At 34.8% G+C, this 19642-nt stretch overlaps 2 protein-coding genes across 7 annotated transcripts in view; one reads left to right on the top strand and one right to left on the bottom strand.

Annotated features, from left to right (window-relative positions):
* DCX-EMAP (Doublecortin-domain-containing echinoderm-microtubule-associated protein) overlaps window positions 1-11893 on the top strand; it is a 33938-nt gene extending 22045 nt beyond the window's left edge. For 2 of the 4 annotated variants that reach the window (XM_076409328.1, XM_076409331.1), the window contains 16 exons: window positions 1009-1183; window positions 1245-1620; window positions 3189-3338; window positions 3390-3561; window positions 3619-3714; window positions 4845-4982; window positions 5041-5129; window positions 5189-5360; window positions 5417-5545; window positions 7787-7915; window positions 7969-8131; window positions 8187-8369; window positions 8434-8529; window positions 10518-10632; window positions 10689-10842; window positions 10895-11893. In XM_076409328.1, the coding sequence (XP_076265443.1) occupies window positions 1009-1183; window positions 1245-1620; window positions 3189-3338; window positions 3390-3561; window positions 3619-3714; window positions 4845-4982; window positions 5041-5129; window positions 5189-5360; window positions 5417-5545; window positions 7787-7915; window positions 7969-8131; window positions 8187-8369; window positions 8434-8529; window positions 10518-10632; window positions 10689-10842 (2337 nt within the window). In that variant the 3' untranslated portion in view covers window positions 10895-11893. The remainder of the gene's footprint in view (window positions 1-1008; window positions 1184-1244; window positions 1621-3188; window positions 3339-3389; window positions 3562-3618; window positions 3715-4844; window positions 4983-5040; window positions 5130-5188; window positions 5361-5416; window positions 5546-7786; window positions 7916-7968; window positions 8132-8186; window positions 8370-8433; window positions 8530-10517; window positions 10633-10688; window positions 10843-10894) is intronic. The other 2 variants (XM_076409330.1, XM_076409329.1) reach the window with 2 other exon arrangements.
* A 442-nt stretch (window positions 11894-12335) lies between these two features.
* Window positions 12336-19540, bottom strand: LOC143199433 (7SK snRNA methylphosphate capping enzyme). Of its 3 annotated transcripts, none has more exons than XM_076409250.1 (12): window positions 19373-19539; window positions 15791-15951; window positions 15449-15735; window positions 15143-15389; window positions 14322-14534; window positions 14072-14235; window positions 13878-14012; window positions 13768-13823; window positions 13332-13550; window positions 13123-13269; window positions 12947-13049; window positions 12336-12887 (listed from the first exon to the last, which is right to left on the bottom strand). In XM_076409250.1, exons 1-12 carry the CDS (start codon window positions 19388-19390, stop codon window positions 12490-12492), a joined length of 2148 nt encoding a protein of 715 aa, XP_076265365.1. In that variant the 5' UTR covers window positions 19391-19539; the 3' UTR covers window positions 12336-12489. The 3 variants fall into 3 exon arrangements, with proteins under 3 accessions (XP_076265365.1, XP_076265366.1, XP_076265364.1); XM_076409251.1 differs by having other exon boundaries at window positions 13881-14012; XM_076409249.1 differs by having other exon boundaries at window positions 13768-14012; window positions 19373-19540.
* Between the last annotated feature and the right edge of the window lie 102 nt (window positions 19541-19642).

The following is a 19642-nucleotide window of genomic DNA, read 5'->3' as shown; positions in this document are numbered from 1 at the left end:
TCCAATAACGGTATATAATATTCACTCTTGATGGTATATTCCTTCTCAAGATAGTCGATGAATATTACACCACGCACCTCCCAAAATACCGAGGCTGTTCACGCAGATAGCGATCGTTTTGATTCGGGAGTGAAATAATGGATGCATGTTTCATCCATTGTCACTTATCGAAAAATCCGGTTTGTTACGTTTAAACATGGACAAACACTGATCAGAGTCAACAACACGTTTTTGTTTTCGGTCAGCACTGAGCACTTCAAACAGAGTGGTTATTTGCGGGTTATTTTAATGTTTTCTGGTATGGACCACCTCATTTGGACGTCCCCTGCGTTCTGCATCATCGGTATCTCTACGACCACATTTTATTGTTGTTTCTGATGAAGCGGAGTCTTTATAATACTTTTCAAATCATTACTTCGCTTGAACGGTATTTTCTTCCATCAAGAAATAGTATAAAATTAAAACACGAAATTATTTTTGATCCATTGTTTTAAAAATAACAAAAGTATTATCGCTGTTATTATCACAATAACCCACAAACTTATGAGTAGAATATCATGAAATTTTAACAACTTTCTTTCGAAGGTTAATACTAACTGAAAAAGCGGTGAATGTAATAAAACTAACTCCATTGATGTGTTAGGTCCGGGACTTTTCAGGCCATCTGTTAAATATGTAAAATTTTATTTGGTGCTGTTACTTATTATGGTCTATCTTTACAGTAATTTTAAATGTAAAATTTCACTACTTGGCATTTATAATATTTTTCTAATTGAAAAAATTTCGTCTTGATATGAAACAAATATTTATAGCTTTAGGCTTCTTTATTTGAATCAATTATTCTTAAGCTAGATTTTGTTTAAAGAAAAAATAAAAATGTATATTTTGATAACCAATAATGCAAACTAATGAAAAATTCTCAACTTCTATACACAGATTTTCCACTTAAGGGTTTGCAAAAGTCCTGAACGAAAATATAAATTATGAGCTGATATATTAATCTTTTAGTGCCGTGTTCTGTTGAACCTACGGACATCCCAACCATTCGAGGAAGTGCTGGAGGACCTGGGACAAGTACTGAAGATGAACGGTGCTAAAAAAATGTTCACAGTATCCGGGCAAGAAGTACGAAGTTTCTCACAGTTGAGGAACGAGTTTGCTGACGAAGACACCTTCTATTTGGGTACGTTTCGCAGTTTTAATAACTCATACGCGCTGCTATTATGTTTCGTAATTTTCCACAGGCATTGGTACTGTTGGTGCCACCGCTAGTCCTGGCGTGATGCTCTCGCCGGTTAGAAGAAGTCGCTCGAGAGCCCCACAAACCGCCATCGTCGAGGACATTAGTAAACAGCAAAGAGCGAGAAGCAAAAGCAGACCCAGAGCGCTATACGCACCGGAGAGCGAGATTGTTCGTACCAACGGTAAAGTCCACGGATCTTCGGGTCCTTATCCGGGCACTTCATCGAAAATCGTTTCAGATTACACTTTACTGGAGGTGTTGAAGGAGGAACCGGTAAGGGTTACCATAAAAGGCTTGCGAAGAACATTCTATCCGCCGATACACCACGCTCCAGTCGACAACACGCCACCAGAAAAGAAAATGTTATTAGAATGGGTGTATCCTTTTGAAATTTATACAATTTATGATTAAAAATATCAAAGAAAAAATTCTATTGATAACTACTACAGAAATCATTATATTTTTTAAAAAATACTGTTATAGCTGGAACTGTTTCATAACAAACATTCAAAAGTTCCCTTCATGTAGAATATTCATGACTAAGGAATGTAAATTAATTTTGAAGGATTAATTATAAATTTAAAGATAATGAATTGTAACGTGAAAAACTATTTTTGTTTAGATAAAAGTATGTTTCTATAAACAATTGACTCATTAAATGCATCAATTTCGATCAGAAACTTTTTTATTTTTCAAAACTTTTATAGTTTTTTCACAATTAATAGATATATGATGATCGTTTTCACTTTCAGCTTAAAAATATACTTAAATTAGCAATATTTATTCCCCAGTTTGATTAATCCAAAGTTTTCATAACAACAAGCTTGTATAGGATCTATACCTGTATATAAAAATGCTCTATATAAAAAATAAGTCACGTGTAACCAATTTGACAACAAAAAAGTTAAGCAAACTTTTTCTGGTTTTTATCTAAACGAATCGGACTTAAAGGACCCCTAAAAACAATAAAATCATTGTTTTTTACCTGTCGTTAGCCTTGAGGTCATTAAAATGCCAAAATCGACATCATTAGTTTGTTGCTTTATAGCACTCGAAATTGGCAAGGTGGTTATTTTACGAAGGAAAACAGTATTTTATTGATTATAATACCAAATTGCGAGTGCGTTTGCTCCTAAATATTGTAAACACTAACAGAAGGAAATAATTTGTATTAAATACAGGGTGGTTAAAAAATAATTGAAAGAGAACTATTGCCTTTAGAGGAGCTCAGACCTTTTGTTAACTTTTGTTACAGATTTGTATATTTAAATTAATTTAATTTTTTTGCTAAATATTAATGTTATTGATGTAACGATGTCATATTATTGAAGTATAACTTAATTTTAAGGTATGTCCATAAAAAGTATTGGGAATTAGAATAGGTATCCTATTACTGATATCAATTTTTGAATCTTATCACTTACAATGTTTCCATTTAAAGAAACGTCTGTAAGGACTCCCCAAATTGCTTAATTTCGTCAATGCTACGTTTTTCCTTTTTATAATATGTATTCTCCATTTTGAAGAGTGTTATAATAATCTAAACAAAGACAAAGCTATGAGGCTTCCAAGTTTGTATTATATTCAGTGTCCTATGTGATTCAATTTTATGCACCAAACAAAATTGCCACTTTGAACTCTTAATTTAGTTACGAATAAATTACGACATGGATGCCATGAATGTGTGCAGGATAATCCAAAACAAATAACTCCACATCCTCCCAAAAATATTGGCTTTTCGTTAGCGTCCAACATTCATTATCTAAAATAAAATATTCATATTATTTAACAACAAATTAACTATACAGCTCATTATTATATAATATGTATAGACTTAACGCATCCATTCTCCTTACCTAACAAATGAAATTGTAAATTACATTATTTCTGTGGTAAATTACTATTACGTACATATCCAAGTGTTATAATCCTTAATATTGAACAGATATGGTTATAGAGGCACAGACTCCAGGAAGAATCTGTGGGTTTTGCCCACTGGAGAACTACTATATTACGTGGCTGCTGTGGCAGTTATGTTCGACAGAGATGAAGAGACTCAAAGACACTACATCGGTCATACAGAAGATATCCAATGGTGATATACATAAATAATAACACTTCATGTTAAATAACGTCTTCATTGCAGTATGGACTTGCATCCATCACGAGAAATGGTAGCTTCAGGCCAGAGGGCCGGTCGCAACCGAAAGACCCAAGCTCACATCAGAATCTGGAGCACCGAGACGTTGCAAACATTGTACGTGTTTGGTATGGGTGAGTTTGAAGTTGGCGTAGCCGCAGTGGCGTTTTCTCATCTGGTACATGTGATAAAATACGATTTTGTTCCTTATTTTATTGATTTAACTATTTTTCAGAATGGTGGAAGTTATGTTCTCGGTGTGGATGCTGGTAGGGAGAGTATATTGTCCGTTTGGCAGTGGCAGTGGGGACATCTTCTGGGAAAAGTAGCCGTAAGTATTTTTGAAAAATATTGTGTCGCCGGTAAACAAAAATAATGATTAAGAAACTTGCTTCAACAAAATTCATGGATAATTCATGGAAAAACATGGATAATTTTTTCACGCGCCCAATATTAAAACTAAACAAGGATAATTAGAGTTATAAAAACAGAAATCTAAATATCATCATGTGCCAGTGGCATGTAACTGAAACCGAACAAAAAAACGAGGAATATTTTGTATATATTTTCGACCAAACCATTTTCCGGTCATTTGGTGGAAGCTCCCTCGCTAGACCGACGTTTATGCAAATAACTGTTGAATGAATTATTCTGATTCGGCGGCTTTTTTCTCGGGAAATACAAGCCCGTAACTTGTTCGAAAACGGCGAGGATCGTTAACGGATCACGTAAAGTGATCGAAATATGAATTTAATTAATAAAATACTTAACTGCCTCCACCGAAACTACAAACAAAAGACCCTTTGGCCGCTGCCTAGAGCAATTAAGTGTCGATGACTTATTTGCACTTTATTTTTTAGGAATTGACTTCATTTAGTTTTATTTTTGCTGCTTTATTGTCCATTATAAAATGGTCGTCATGATCCAACAAATTATAAATCTCAAACATACAAAAACAATAAATAAAATTTGAAATACTTGTTGAAATAAATGTTTTCACCGTAATTATGTACCGATAGTATTTTTGTACATTAAATTTAGCAATTGACTTCAGTTAGCTTCGATTTTTGATACTTTATCGTTTATTTTAAAGTGGTCTTCGTGAACTAACAAATTATGAATCCTGTTTGAAGTGTTTCCAATTTAAATATGAGTCGGTGACATTCTTGCAGTTTAATGTTTGGAATTTGACGTCAGTTAGCTTAGGTCTTTATGGTTTTCCACGAGCAAAAATAATAAACAAAATTTAAAATACTTAATTGTCTCCACCGCAATTAAGGGTCCATGACATTTTTCCAATTCATTTATTTGGGAACTGACGTTATTCAACTTCTATTCTTGCTGTTTTATCGTTTATTATAAAGTGGTTATCATAATCCAACAAGTTATGAATTCATCGAAATAGAAACAACTGCTGGTCATAGAAAACAATTAAAGATTCATACGTATCAATCATTTCAGACTTTACAAGAAGAATTAACAGGTGCAGTGTTCCACCCTCTCGATGATAATCTAATGATCACACACGGCAGGGGTCACCTGACCTTCTGGAACAGACGGAAAGATGGATTCTTCGAACGAACCGACATCATCAAACCGGTAGTATACCCGTAATAAAACAAAGAACTATCGTATGGAACTGATTTTTGTTTCGCAGCCTTCTAGAACACTCATAACCTCGTTACAATTCGAGCAAGATGGCGATGTCATCACTGCCGACAGTGACGGGTTTATTACTATATACAGGTATCCTAATACCGGTGAAATTATCGAATATAAACTTATTTACGTTATTTTATGATCAGCGTGGACGCCGATGGTGCCTACTTCGTCAGGATGGAGTTCGAGGCTCATAACAAGGGTGTCGGTGCTTTAGTGATGCTTTCCGAGGGTACCTTGCTATCTGGAGGGGAAAAAGACCGCAGGATCGCGGCATGGGACTCTTTACAGAACTACAAGAAAATCACCGACACAAAAGTGAGTATATTGACGGATTCAAAGTTTCTGTTTGAAATCTGACCTTCACCCTGCAGCTTCCCGATGTTTTCGGAGGTGTTCGATCGATTTATCCTCAAAGGCCTGGCAGGAATGACGGGAACATCTACGTGGGGACGACTAAAAATAATATACTGGAAGGATCTCTGCAAAGGAGGTTCAACCAGGTAAGTACACGAGAAATATTTTGCAAATTGTGACGGATTTAATTGGCACTTATAATACCCAGAGGAACCTTATGGCAAAAAATACTGATTTTTATTAATGTTATATTTACCACCATCAAAAAATAACTATTTTCTTGGTTATCTTCGATAAATTATTCTACAATGACAAACAACAATAACAATACAATAATGATGATTATTAACTTACTATCGTGATTTAAGGTTCTTAATATATGCATAATTGTTTTAAATGTAGTATAAAGTTAAGAGAGTTTCAAAGGAGATCATATCAAGCCCTTTTGTTTTGTTTTATTTGGCCATAATGATAAAGAAATATTCTTAGTTATTTCCTAATGGTGGTGATCTAAGACTCTAATCAGTCACTACTAGCTGATTCGCGTTAATTATAAATTGCTGAAAAACTATTTCCTATTATATAAATCAAACATATCTCGTTTTTGACGGAGGGAATTTCGAAGAAGCCTTGTAAGAATATTGCTGTACAGTACAGACCTTTTTTATTCCATGTTAGCCACAGACAACTTACGTCAACCAGGAGATTTTACGGGGTGGGTTATCACGTGAACGTAGTAAATTCAAATCACGTCTTAAAGGTTACGAAAACCCCCATTTCCGACAGGTTAGATACCAATTTTAACGCATCCAACTCACCATTTGTCTTGCGTCAACATCCAATCGTCTGTTATTAAAATATACCCAGTATAATGCAAATCTGGATTATAATCAGGGTTGGACAATATCTGAATTACTTGTAATGAAAGTACGTAATTGAAATGCAATTTTGAAATACGTATTTCGTGTTTGTATTTCAATTATTTCTTAAAAATTTATTTTATCATTAGTATTTCTAATATTTATGGATTCAAAATACATCTACCGATCTTATTGCTGTATGCCTTCTACAGAAAATAACGCTGGATAATTTTCGTAAGCAAAATACCGACCGCTAAATACGTTAATTTCTGTGGCGACTCAACAGAGCGTATCTGTTTTTTGTTAAATGTCAATGCTTTCTTAATTGTTTCTTACTTAAATGTTTCAATAGGTACGTCTATCTAAAACTCTTTAAGACCATAATGTATTAGCCTACATAGAAGTTATTTTCACACAGAAAAGGTCTTAACTTGGATAAACATAAACTCTTGTTCATCTCGACCTCAAACTCCTCGTTCATTTACGATAACATAAAAAGTGTCAAATATAATCAAATCCATAACAATCGGTTGTATCATATGCTATAAAAAGGTCAATGGAGCTGCGTTTGAAAGAAAATCACAATTAGGTGTTTGTCAAACCCCTCCCCCCCCCCCCCTTCCAGAAATATTAACGAATCGACTGATAATAGATCCAACCTTCTGAACCATCATACCCTAGGTAAGGCTAATAATTGCTGGATCATAGAATTAGAATACTTGGAGAAATTCATTGAAGTATTTAAATTAATTGGTTCAATTTTAGGTTACATTCAGCCCAACAATTGTTATTATGGCAACCTCCGCCAACTTTTATGTAGAAGAATTCAAAGAATTCACAGGCTTGCAATTCATGCCTTAAACATAAACCACAAAGACATTAAAAAATCATTAATCAATCATTTCCAATCCTTTCCTCGACAACAGGCAGTTTCTCTGATAATACATTTAAAAATCTAGCGTTCATGAAAGGAAATTTTTCTTTCGATCATTAATCAATAATCTGACTGGATTAGTTGCATTCTATTTATACAACCTAACGCCTGATTGTATTTTTAATTATAAAAAAAATAGTTCAAATACTGTATTTTGTATTTTAAATACACGACTTAAAAGTACTTTGGATTTCGTAGTTTAAATAAATACGAGATTTAATTTTAATTAAAGCAAAGCATGTCTTTTGTCCAGCTCTGATTATAATCATAAAATCAGCCCAAAAATGTCATTTAAATAACCTTAATAGCATACCATAACTGAAAACAAAACATAATAATCAGAATCAAAGAAATCAATCACATAAAACTGCATTATATTGAGTAGAGCGCTTTAGGATTTAGTAACAGGAATAAGCAAGCATGTGACACCCCATCCCTTGTCACGCCACTGACTTGACACCGCTTCAAATGGATGACAGGCGCCCAATTACCGAAGCCGAAACTTCATTGTCTCATAACACACGAACCTCAATGTTATGTGTCAAAATATCTGACATTTATACAAGTACAAACTTCGAATTCTTCGTTTTTAGGTTGTGTTCGGTCATGGTCGACAGCTGTGGGGCTTAGCGGTGCATCCGGACGACGAGATATTCGCCACGGCCGGTCACGATAAAAATATCGCCCTATGGAGGAAGAACAAGCTCATCTGGACCACTCAAGTAGGAATTTATTTACCGCCAAGCATAAAATCGAGTAACAATCATGTTTTTAGGTTTCGTTCGAATGTATTTCGCTGAGTTTCCACCCTTTTGGCGTGGCGCTGGCGACAGGCAGCACCGAAGGACATTTACTGATTTTAAACTCGGAATCGGGACAAATTGTCAATACTATACGCGTCTGCGGTTCGCCGCTGAACTGCGTTGGCTTCAATCCAAGTAAATATCCAGATTAATACTCCGTAATCGATTCTAATCAATACCACCATTCCAGCCGGGGACTTAATAGCCATAGCCTCCCAGAATGGCAGCATCTACTTATTCAGAGTGAGCAGAGACGGGTTTTCGTACAAAAAATCGAACAAAATTCGTGGATCGCAACCATTAATGCAGATGGATTGGAGTTCCGACAGTAATTACCTACAAACCGTCACCGCCGACTACGACCTTTCATTTTGTGAGTTAATATTCCAATACTGATACGTTCTACTTTTAATTATTATCGCGTTATTTGTTAATAGGGGACGTAAAATCTTTATCACCCGAAAAAAGCCCGATAGCCATGAAAGACGTTAAATGGTATACACATAATTCAACAGTTGGTTTTATGGTAGCAGGTAAATTAACTGTTATAAATATTTAGAAACACTCACCCCTATAAAATTAAACAATCACAGCATCACTGCACTAACCTAAAATGTATTTATTTATTTTCTTAAAATTTATTTATTTTTAATAACTAAACTTATTTTGCCAGAGACAATTAAATAATATTAATAAAAAGAACGAACTGACAGCTCAAGTCAAATAAATTATGTATAACATACGAACTGACAGCTCAACAGCTGATTTTATTGTCACAAGTAAATTATCTATCATAAGTATCAAGAAGCACTCAGCCTTATAATCGTTAAACAATCACCCCACCACTGCACACATTACTATATTTTAAATTAATTAAAACAAAACCTATTTTACCAGCAACAATTAAATAACATCTATAAAAAAAAGTTGAACTGACAGCTACGTCAAATAAAATACGTATGACATACGAACTGACAGTTCAACAGCTGATTTTATAGTGACAAGTAAATTAACCATTATAATTATCAAGAAATGCTCACCCTTATAGTCATTAAACAATCACACCACCTCTACACGCACTGCTATATTCTAAAATTAATTAAATCAAAGCCTATTTTACCAGCAACAATTGAATAACATCCACAAAATATATATACATATAATGCGATCACCCCTGTATAAGACCGTGACAAAATGCTCTGCCACGCTACCAGAGGTCGCGCAAAGCAGGTTTATTTAATATGGGGGGAGACTAAAAGATAAGAATAAAATTTCTTTATATTACAGGGGGAAATTAAAAAATACAATATTAATAAAATATTTTATTTAAGTACATTTGTTCAAAATATTTCTAAATGCATAAAAAAACAACATATAACATGAGAACTGATAACTTATTTTCTAATTGTACATTAATTATTGTTGTAAATATTATAACAAAAAAATCTATAAAACAAGTCCAGAATAGTAGTTACGTTTTACAATTTTGATTGCAAAACCTCCTTTTCTTCTTTATGTATTTTTATAGGTGCTTAATTGGACCCTATCTTTGCCCTTTGCAATCCTGCTAATTATTATTAACACCTAATTATTATTTTTCTCTTATTATATTTCCCCCTTCTGGATGTTGAACACAAGTAATGCTTTTAAAAAAAAGTGACATTTGCTGGCATAACATTCTATCAAGAATATCCTTCAAAAAAAAAAAAAAAAATATATATATATATATATATATATATATATATATATATATATATATATATATATATATGTAGGAACTGTTATGAAAGGCATGGATGAAAATGTGAAGGCTGTTATAGATTGGTTGCCAGTTACTACATCGCTTGTAAAAAAATTTTGTAAGTTATCCAAACCTCCTTATGAACATCCTGTTCACAATTGGCTCTTGATTTGAATGCTGAGACGAACTGGTCAGGCATCAAAGAAACCTCTATAATCCCCTAGCTTCTATTTCCAAAAAAAATTTCCAAACTATCCTGCTGAAATAGCCTAATCGTTACGAATGTTCTCTTCTGCAGTACTATGTATACACTATTTATTCTATTAACTTCTTTAGAAGCAGAAACTACTTTGTATAAATGCTGGGCTTTTTGGAATTAATATAAGTTGTCGAGAAACATTAACTGCAAATAGTATTCGACCTCTACAATCTATAAGATAAAAATTATTTTAACAAAATAATAAAAAGTTAGAACCTTCACTTGACAAACGCTACGTTATATTTTATGACATTTATAATTCAAATCCAGAGAAAGATAGCTGTAATCTTTTTATCGGCGGCCCTCTGGCGGTGTGGCAGTACACTGAGAACATCCTTACGGGTGTGCCCATTTAAGTTTCCATTCTATATTTCAATGTTTTGTGATAACATCTACGAAAAAAATTAACTGACAGTTTACGTCAAAAAAATAGTATGACAGATGAACAGACAAAGTATGTCAGCAAACGTTTCAACCATTCAAGGCATACCGGATTTCAGACTTTATTATTCGTATTTCAGGTGTCTGGAATAATCGTTACTATCCCATGACTTCGATCATCAGTACCGCGAGTAGATCAGCCGCCCATGATCTCCTGATAACGGGCGACACTGATGGTTACCTGAGACTGTTCAGGTAAATATGTTTAAACGTAAATAATACAGAACCTTGTAAAAATATCTCTTGTTCAGGTATCCGTGCCTTAATCCCAAAGGCGAATATAACGAGGAAAAAGTCTACAGTGGTACAGTGGCGTGCGCGAGATTCCTGTTTAATGACAGGAACATAGTTACAGTGGGCGGTACCGACGCCGCTCTGATGTTATGGCAATTAACGGAAGAATAGGTGAGCGTTTCCCGTAATACCGATCACTCATCATTAACAGGTCGTATTGCAGCATAGGCCCTCAGTATACTTACCGGTGATAGCAAATCCAAGAGCGCGAAGATGGAGGGAGAGATTTTATCAAGAGGAGCTCGAAGACGAGAGAGAGATAGACTCGGAGATCGACAGTACTACCTTTGAAGTACTCAACTTGCGTTATTAACTTGATTCCTTGGATATCGCAGCGCCAATACCATCAGTGTTGTCAAAGATTTGAAAGGAATCAAGCAGTGACTTGATCGAGTGCGCACAAATGGTCCATAGATACGTATCATTATATCAAACTATTTTTTCCTAGTATCACCAACGAGATTAATTACAATTTAAATATCTGATACCGACCACAGAGTTAATTACTTAATAATTAACATATCGGCACTATACTTGAAAGTAGACCATTACTAAATAGAATAAAATTATATTTTACAATATTTAAAAAATACCTCAAACAATTGACATAATATTAAGAGTAATGTAAATATTTTTTCATATCTAGAGAGACACTATTTAAATATTTATAATTCCACACGATTATACTAAAGAGTATGATATTTATTCGTACATTTGCTAAACATTTTACAAGATATGCCTATAACTGACTAATTTGTTATTTTAATATTATAAGGGGCTTTATCATCATTGATTGTAGAGATAAATCTGAAGTTAAACTATAAATTTTAAAATAAATAGGCATATCCGACATTATACTAGATAGATAGTGTAAAAAACATTGGAGGAAACTGCCATTAGAGATAAATTCTGCTTTTGACACGATTAATAGCGAAACTTTATAGGGAAAAAATGCTTTGTATTTTTATAGAACGACAATCGCCGTTGAAAATTTTACAAGAACAGTCATTTAGTGGATTTGTCCGAAATTGTTTTATGGAAATTTGTCTTTTAGTAAATGTTTTCCAGGAACTCGTACTGATGTACCCGTTCGTGTTATCGGGAAAACTCTAGCTTCTATATGACTTTAATGTTGATTTTTAAATAAATGTTTTGATCTTTTTACGTGTTGTTTTTTTAAAAGAATACGTTGTTCAACCATTGTTTTAATTCAATATTTATATAATTAAAAATATATTATTATATACTAAAAATTAAGCGGTAAAGCATTGCAGAATAATAAAATTTGTAGTCCTAGTAACGAAAAGTGCTGACAATATGGTGACTGTAATTTTAACCGATTTTTAAATTTAAAGAAAATTCTATATATAAATTTTAAACAAAATAGGATATTAAAGTTATTCTTTAAACAATATAAATACATATTTGGAATGATAACAAAAAGGCTTTCATATAATGAGAACTGAAAACATGCATATACATGAGCAACAAAAACACCAAAATATATGATGATTCACGATCAACAATTCGTCACACTTATAAATATGTACAGCGTTGGGCAACGTTACATCCACAGATCAAGGCCAAAAGAATAAAACATCGACTTTAAAAAAGATTAATAATACTTTATTAGTCTTTGTTCTAATTTCGAAGAACAAAAAGCATATATTATATTTTCTCAAAAAAATAACAATAAATATTTACAAAAATGTATAGAAAATGACGATTCCTTAATTAGCGACGACCAGATATCCTTCCTTAAGTATTGTCTACGATCAGATTTTCTCGAACCGACACGTTTTTCCTGTCGATTGTGTTGTTGGATGACGAGTCGGTCTGCTTAGCCGACACGTCCTTTTTACAATCTTTTTCAATCATGTTGTCATTATCGTCGGATTCTTCTTCGCGAAGCCTCTCGCAGCCCTCGGTAGTCGTTGGATCGTTGTTGGTTACCCGAGATATCGGGTCTTGAGCGTCGGACGCGCCCTGAACAAGCCTGCTGTCCGTTTTGTCCGCCTCGTCGAGGTTCTTCGCGATACCGTCGTTGATCTCCACGGTGTCCTCGGAGGTTTCGCAATATCGAGGGCTTTGCTGAAGCAACGTCGTGTACACGTGCTCGATACAGTCTTCATTTGTTATCTGAGATTCAGATTTGCCTAAAACAATTGAATCACGTAATGAAATTCAGTTAGGTCCATGAAGATGGTGTCCTTACCTGCTTGCACAACTTTTTGATAAACCGAATCGTTACTATACACTGGGTTACTGGGAGTAGCTTCAATCCTCTCACTGGGAAACATGGTGCTCTTTGTAAAGATCTAAAAACAAATTATAAATATAGTGTTGAGCTTTAATTTTTAGTCCTTCGTTAAGAATCGGAAATAAACTGACTTGAATAGGCCGCCTAAATCCCGAGCTCTTGTGCTGCGGATATCCCAGTATCTCGCTCTTTGCAAATCCTACAGCCGGCGACAAGAGGTATTCCGTAAACTTATCTGGGAAGAATTCGATGGACTGATAATGACGGTAGATGGTTTCCTACGAAAATCAAAAAAAATCACTCTGAAACTCGATGAGATGTGAAAATAGTTCGAATGTACCGTGAGATTTTTCTTCCGTTTGTAACTGGCCCAGTGTTGGGGCTCCAGGATCAGTTTCCCGCCCGGCCTCAGTTGCTCGTACATCCTCCTGAACGAGAGTTTCAACCCGTTGTCACCCCAATTCAGATGGATCCACTTGGTGGTGCTGAGGCAGAGGATTATATCGAACTGGGGCTGTTCTAGAGCGAGCAAATTCTCGTCCTCCGGGACGTAGTTACACTAAAAAAAGAAATTATTCGAATTATGTAAGAATGCACTTCGAGATAACAGAAAACAAACAAAATCGTGATATCATCGCAATAGATCATAAAATGAATCGCTATTAGTGATTTGCCTGAACAGATTATCATTAAATTACGCGGTTTAATCCTGGTAGGGATCAAAACGCGGTACGATAGGGACGATGATGAGTTCTGACACAGATAACACAGCCTACCTGTTTAAATGTAACGTTATTGGGAAAGCCCCTGCGTTTTTGAGTGTCATGGAATCCTGGAATGTCAAGCGGTCCATATAATATAGGCAAAGATATTGGGAAAAACTCACTACTACTTTCTGTCGCCTTCGGCTTTGAACCGTTCGGCTCCATACGTTCGAGCCTCGATGGCGAGTTTTCCGTTTTAACATAATGCTTTATGTTCTTTCGGGCTATGCCGATTAACTTTGGATCTATATCAATGCCTGCAAAGGAAAGACGAACGTTAATAGATCGGGATCACGCACAACATCTGTCTCATTACCTGTCACGCTTCTCGCGTTGAACTCCCTGGCTATGCTCAGAGTTATGTGACCTATATTGCAGCCGATGTCTAGTATATCTTTGTTCTCGAATATATACGGGTGATTTGCGAAAACCTTCAATCTGTGATCGGCCTCGTAGTTCGGATTCCTGTATCCGTAGTACCTAAAAAACAAGAACCATATTTTTCCCCTTATAGACACAAATGCGCGCCCCAAAACCCCGGAGATATCGACGGTCTCGTCACTGACCTGTTATAGTTGCCGTATTGGAACCTCTTGTTCCCTTCCTTGAACGAGGGCAGCTTCTCGTTGGCGATATTGTTTTGCCGCGTCGGTCTGGATATCTTCACCGAGTTCGACCGCTTCAGCCACGCCCCGGGCTGCGGTACCACCGGACTCACGATTTTGTCCATGCAATTTTTGAACTTCTTAGCGATGTGGCCCGGATTCCCCTCTTCCGATCTGAAAACAATTTTGAGAGATCAGCAGCAAATTCAACAGGTGGTTTTGAGAGCAGATTAGTTACTTGTGCCCAAAACACTGGTTATCAGTCGTATTTTATTTAATATTTTTATGATTCTGACTGTGTAAAAAACAATTTTGAATTGGAAACTAATACAATAGAGTATTTCGAAGGAATAAAGATATAATTGATTTGGTTATGATCTTATGAAACTCAGTGCGACTACCTTGCTAGCATCTAGCACTAATGGCTTTAAGTTATCCTAAACCTTATCTCTAACTGCCTTTTGGTCCACTACTAAAAGTGCTGCATCATCTGTCAATCTAGCTACTATGTTTCCATTTTTGATAAATTATTTATATAACTCCAAAATAAACAATAAAATAATGCAAATTTATTAACACAATTTATTCGTTATATTACGCGCTTTCTTTACTATCAGTGGATAAGGCAATGTAGCACTGACTAATGATATTCATTGTATATATACTTGATAACCCTAACCACTACTAAAAGAAAGAAAAAGAAAAAAAAAACACTTGTCATAATGATATGAGTTGCGCTACTGGCGTGATCCAAGTGAAGGACCATTTGTTAAGTTCCTTACCGTCGTTTGGTTTTCTCCTTCTTATCCTTTCCCAGGTCGATCGTCAGATTCTTACAAACTTTGGACTTAGGCTCCTCCTCCTCCTCCTCCTGGGTCTCTTCTTCGGGTATCACGGGAACTTCGGGAATTTTCGCCGAATCGGTGGTCGCCTCGGGTGTCTTCGCTTCCGCATTGCCCGTCGTGTCGGCAGCGCATATCTCAGCGGAACTGGATACCGTCCGTCTCTTCTTGATGCGTTTCTTTCGACCTTAAACGCGTAAAAAAACAAACTCAGCTCGCTCTATCCTTCTGTCTCGGTACACCTACCTTTCTTCACGGGAGAACAGAGCTGTTCTTCGTACTCCTCGTCATTTTCGCAGTCCATCAGGTGGAGAGGGTCGTGAGTGTTGGGAGGGATCATCACCTCGATGGGCATCTTTCGCCTCGGAGGCGTCGGCACGGGAGACGACTTGGGAGTGACGGCGTTCATAGCCCTGTTGATTTCCTCGTCTTGCAGACTGTTAAGGTTCAGCGGATCGTTGATGTTCCCTCCAAGCAAAAACTTGGTTGGCAGCACCGGTTTCGGGTTCAGGGGTATACCGCAACCAGAAAAACTGAAACGTCATACGTCGCTTACTTGATATCGGATGAAAAAACAATCGAACATACCTTTTGGAACGTTTCCTGGCACTACGATCGTGTTTGTTCCTCCTTTTATTGTTGTTCTGCTGCTTACTGCGGTTATTCGCATTCTGACCCTGAACCGGGGGAGCCTTAACCTCCGGCTTGTCCACGGGAGGGTTCAACACTTTGGTGGACATGTCCGTACACTGAAAACCATACCAGGTTTAGAAACTGTTCAACCAAACTCGCGGCGCTCACCATCTACCGACCGACAGGCTAAATGTCAAATAATAACTACAGAGAACATAGAGATTTGACTTTATAGACAATGTTGGAGAAATGTTTCGCGACGTCCAATATCTAGATGTCACTACTTTTAACATATTATTTGTTTGAATCGCTATGCTGAGAGTCACAAAGGCATTTGATTGGTTTTTGGTTTTTGTTTGATTTGAACTCCGTCAAGATTGTTTTATTATAATGTATATATAGGTTTCAACTGCTTTACTTTATTTGTAGATTCTGTCAATAATGTCACAGTAACTTTACACATATTTGTTTTATATAAATTTTGGACCTTTTTGTTGCATAAAATGTAGTTTTTAGAATGAAACGTTACAATTATTATGTCAAGAGTATGAATAAATGTATAATATATTTTCGAATTAAAGTAGTTATTAGAATTATAACAGGGAAGGATGGGGAATTTGTTATAATAAAACAAAATGTCAGAACCCTAATAGATTCTATTGAATTAAGCGCTCTAAAGAACTATGAAATACAGTATAATGTTCGATTTTAATATTTTCTTATTTTTAAATCTAATTTTATTTAAATAAATTTGTTTTAACGAATTAAATTTAGTTTTTTATTTCAATTTTATTTGCCACGTGGCATGCAATCCATGGCACTTTCAGGATTAGTTACCTGATGCCATGCTCATGTCAACCAATCAAATGCCTTCACAACAAAATCTTTTCTTTACAGGTGTTTATAGTGCATATTTAAACCAACCAATCAAATTTCTAGAATGTCGATCCCAGTACTATCTGGATATTGGATGTTGCAAAACGTTTCTATAGAGACACCTAATGAGTTATCTCTCTATTACTCTATGATAAAAACGCACATTGTTGTTAAGTAATAAATTATATAATATCGGTGAAATTAGCATCGTAAAAAGTGGCTTGACATCTACTAGTATCGTGCTTCCATAGACAACCTTTTATCACTAAATAATGGTTTTTATAGTTGCTACTGTAATAACAAATAGACCTGTTCACCGTGAGATATATTTGCGTCAGTGTAAAACGCGAATTTATTTATTTGCCTGGTACAAATAGTTCAGAGTGTCCACAAGATGTAGAAGCTACATCACTTACTCAATTTCCAGGAACATGCTTTAATAAAGTAAAACATTTTAAAACATTATCTGCAGGTACTATATAGAAGGTTTACCTGACCTAATATTTAAAAGAAAATTCATCAGAAAAAAATACATTTTGGTTAACGAATGAAGCTGAATGCAGCTGAATTTTTTGGGCTTGTGAGGTATAAATATGGGGTTTAACTGAAAAATCAAACCAACTAGTAATATAAGACGTAATAAAAAACATTAGGAAACCAAAAAGGTGTTTTCTTATTCATCGAAAAATTTAAAATAATAAATGGAAAGTGATCTCTCTCAAACATTTCTCCTTGCAATTAGTATTACTTATGGTTTTAATTAATTTCAACATCAAAACAATTTCAACGTTTCTACAATATATAAACCCCACCGATCTTTTTTTCTATTAACAATATTCAGATTAATTTATAGATCACAATAATATTCGATTAATCTATAAAATATATTCCACTCAACAATAAATAATTAGTGAAACCGACACAAAAACAAATTTACTACAGCAATTAACAATGTCTCACCATGATCTGTACCGACGGTCAAATAATAAAGATGACGGAAATGGGTAGGTAGAAGCTCCATCATCCGCAGTACCATTAATATTAAGAATAAAATTTATTTGTCACATTAAAATTTATTCAGAAAAAAACACCTAAACCATAGCAGATGAAATGATGACAAAAAACATGGATAACTGATGTGAATTTTATATTGGAACATAACGGTCGGTATTCCTGCCATTACCACCTATTTATCCCATTTAAATAATTGTCGGTTAAGCCAGAAATTTAGAGCCATAATAAAAAGGTACAATTCAATATTCAGCGTGATCGAAATCCATCGGGTTTTTACTTTATTTTATTTACTGGTTCGATTCACCATAACAAATAATTCTGAATAAAAACAGGGTAAACTAAACATGACGTAATTGTATCCCGATTAAATATGCAATAACTTTACGTTTTTGCGAGAGCTCAATGATACTTAATCATGGCTGTTTACTAGTTTATGAGGATAAATAATTACCCAGACACTAATTTAACCCTTGTTATTTTTTAACAAATGAAAAATGACCCCGAATTACATACATCTGTCGACTATTCAATAACAATTTGGTCAGATACCAAACCGCACATTACAATAACAATATGAATTCGAGTTACCAGGTATAACTGACTAATTCTACTACGAGTAAAAGCCTCAACGGTTTCCCTTATATATACTTCAACTAGAAATGACTGCTAAAAAGAGAACATCTTTTATAGAATAACTAGATCAATTAACAGCATACCACACAGTAAGAAGACCTTCTAACAGACAAGAACGTTCTATCTAGAACTATCTAAATCTTCTTGAAATAAGAATACCAATTACATTCTAAATTTCAAAGATGTCCATTCTCCATCGTAGAAAACGTAACGTAAATGCGCAACTGATCTTTAAAATAGCTATTCTTGTACACACACACAAACAAGTAGCCTCGTTGATCTTCAAATATAATTCAATTTACAACGGAAAAATCATAAATTAAATATGAATACTGTTATATTGATATATATTACTCGATTAGCATATGACAAGCGAGATAAGAATTAAATCAACATTAACTGCTAGGACAAAACAAAGAGTTTCCAATTTTCCTGCTGCATTTCCTTCTTCCAATTCGAATATTAAACCCCACCAATAGAAATGTCAGTAGGGGATAAAAGTAGGGCAAAATGATATTAATTGCAACAATGCCAGATTGGTCTAATAAACACTAAAACTACCCAGTAATAAAAATAATTTTTTTATGTTAAATGTTCTATCGTCAATGACATTAACTCCATGTCATAAAACGAGATACGTATTATCAGTAATACATCCGTCCATTAAAAAAGCTCTAGAGTTATCCCTAAAAACTAAAAAAATTATAATGGAATGAAAGGCGGTTAAAAGCTTATCAATATGCCACATGCTCGGTAAATCTATACCGTTTTTTTCTAAATCGTAAAAATTAACAAACAATGAACGGATAAATTATATTTCATCATATTGCTAGAAATAAGCCATATATGACATTTCAAAAATAATGTTTATAAAAAAAACTGCCCAAATGCATTCCAATTAAGTTTGCACAATATGACAACACCGTAAACCAATGCGGATTGCGGAGTCTGTGAAATTAATATTTTCAAATTCTAAAATATCCACTTAAAGCCGACAAATTCTACAAAACTTACCTGATTTGGATTTTTCATCGATTATTGCGTCACAAGGATTACTTTCTTAACATATTTTACTAACGGGTTAGCAAAAAAAATTGATTCAAACTTCAGGTTTCACCAGCACGATGTGCTCTCGCTGAACAACTACAAATCGTTGGCGCTTGTAAACGGACGCCATTTTAATATTAGCGCGAACGATCACGACTGCAACCGGAATTGAACGATTCCGTACAAAGCTCTTCTCAACTTTCCTGCATTTCCGGATAATTTTTTTCAATCATTGTG

Source organism: Rhynchophorus ferrugineus, unplaced genomic scaffold (genome assembly GCF_030347505.1).
Source record: "Rhynchophorus ferrugineus isolate W39M unplaced genomic scaffold, kcgeb_rfMv2 rfM7, whole genome shotgun sequence".
Classification (NCBI taxonomy): domain Eukaryota; kingdom Metazoa; phylum Arthropoda; class Insecta; order Coleoptera; family Curculionidae; genus Rhynchophorus; species Rhynchophorus ferrugineus.
Note: the sequence above shows the minus strand (reverse complement) of the source record. Positions and strands in the feature narration are given on the sequence as shown.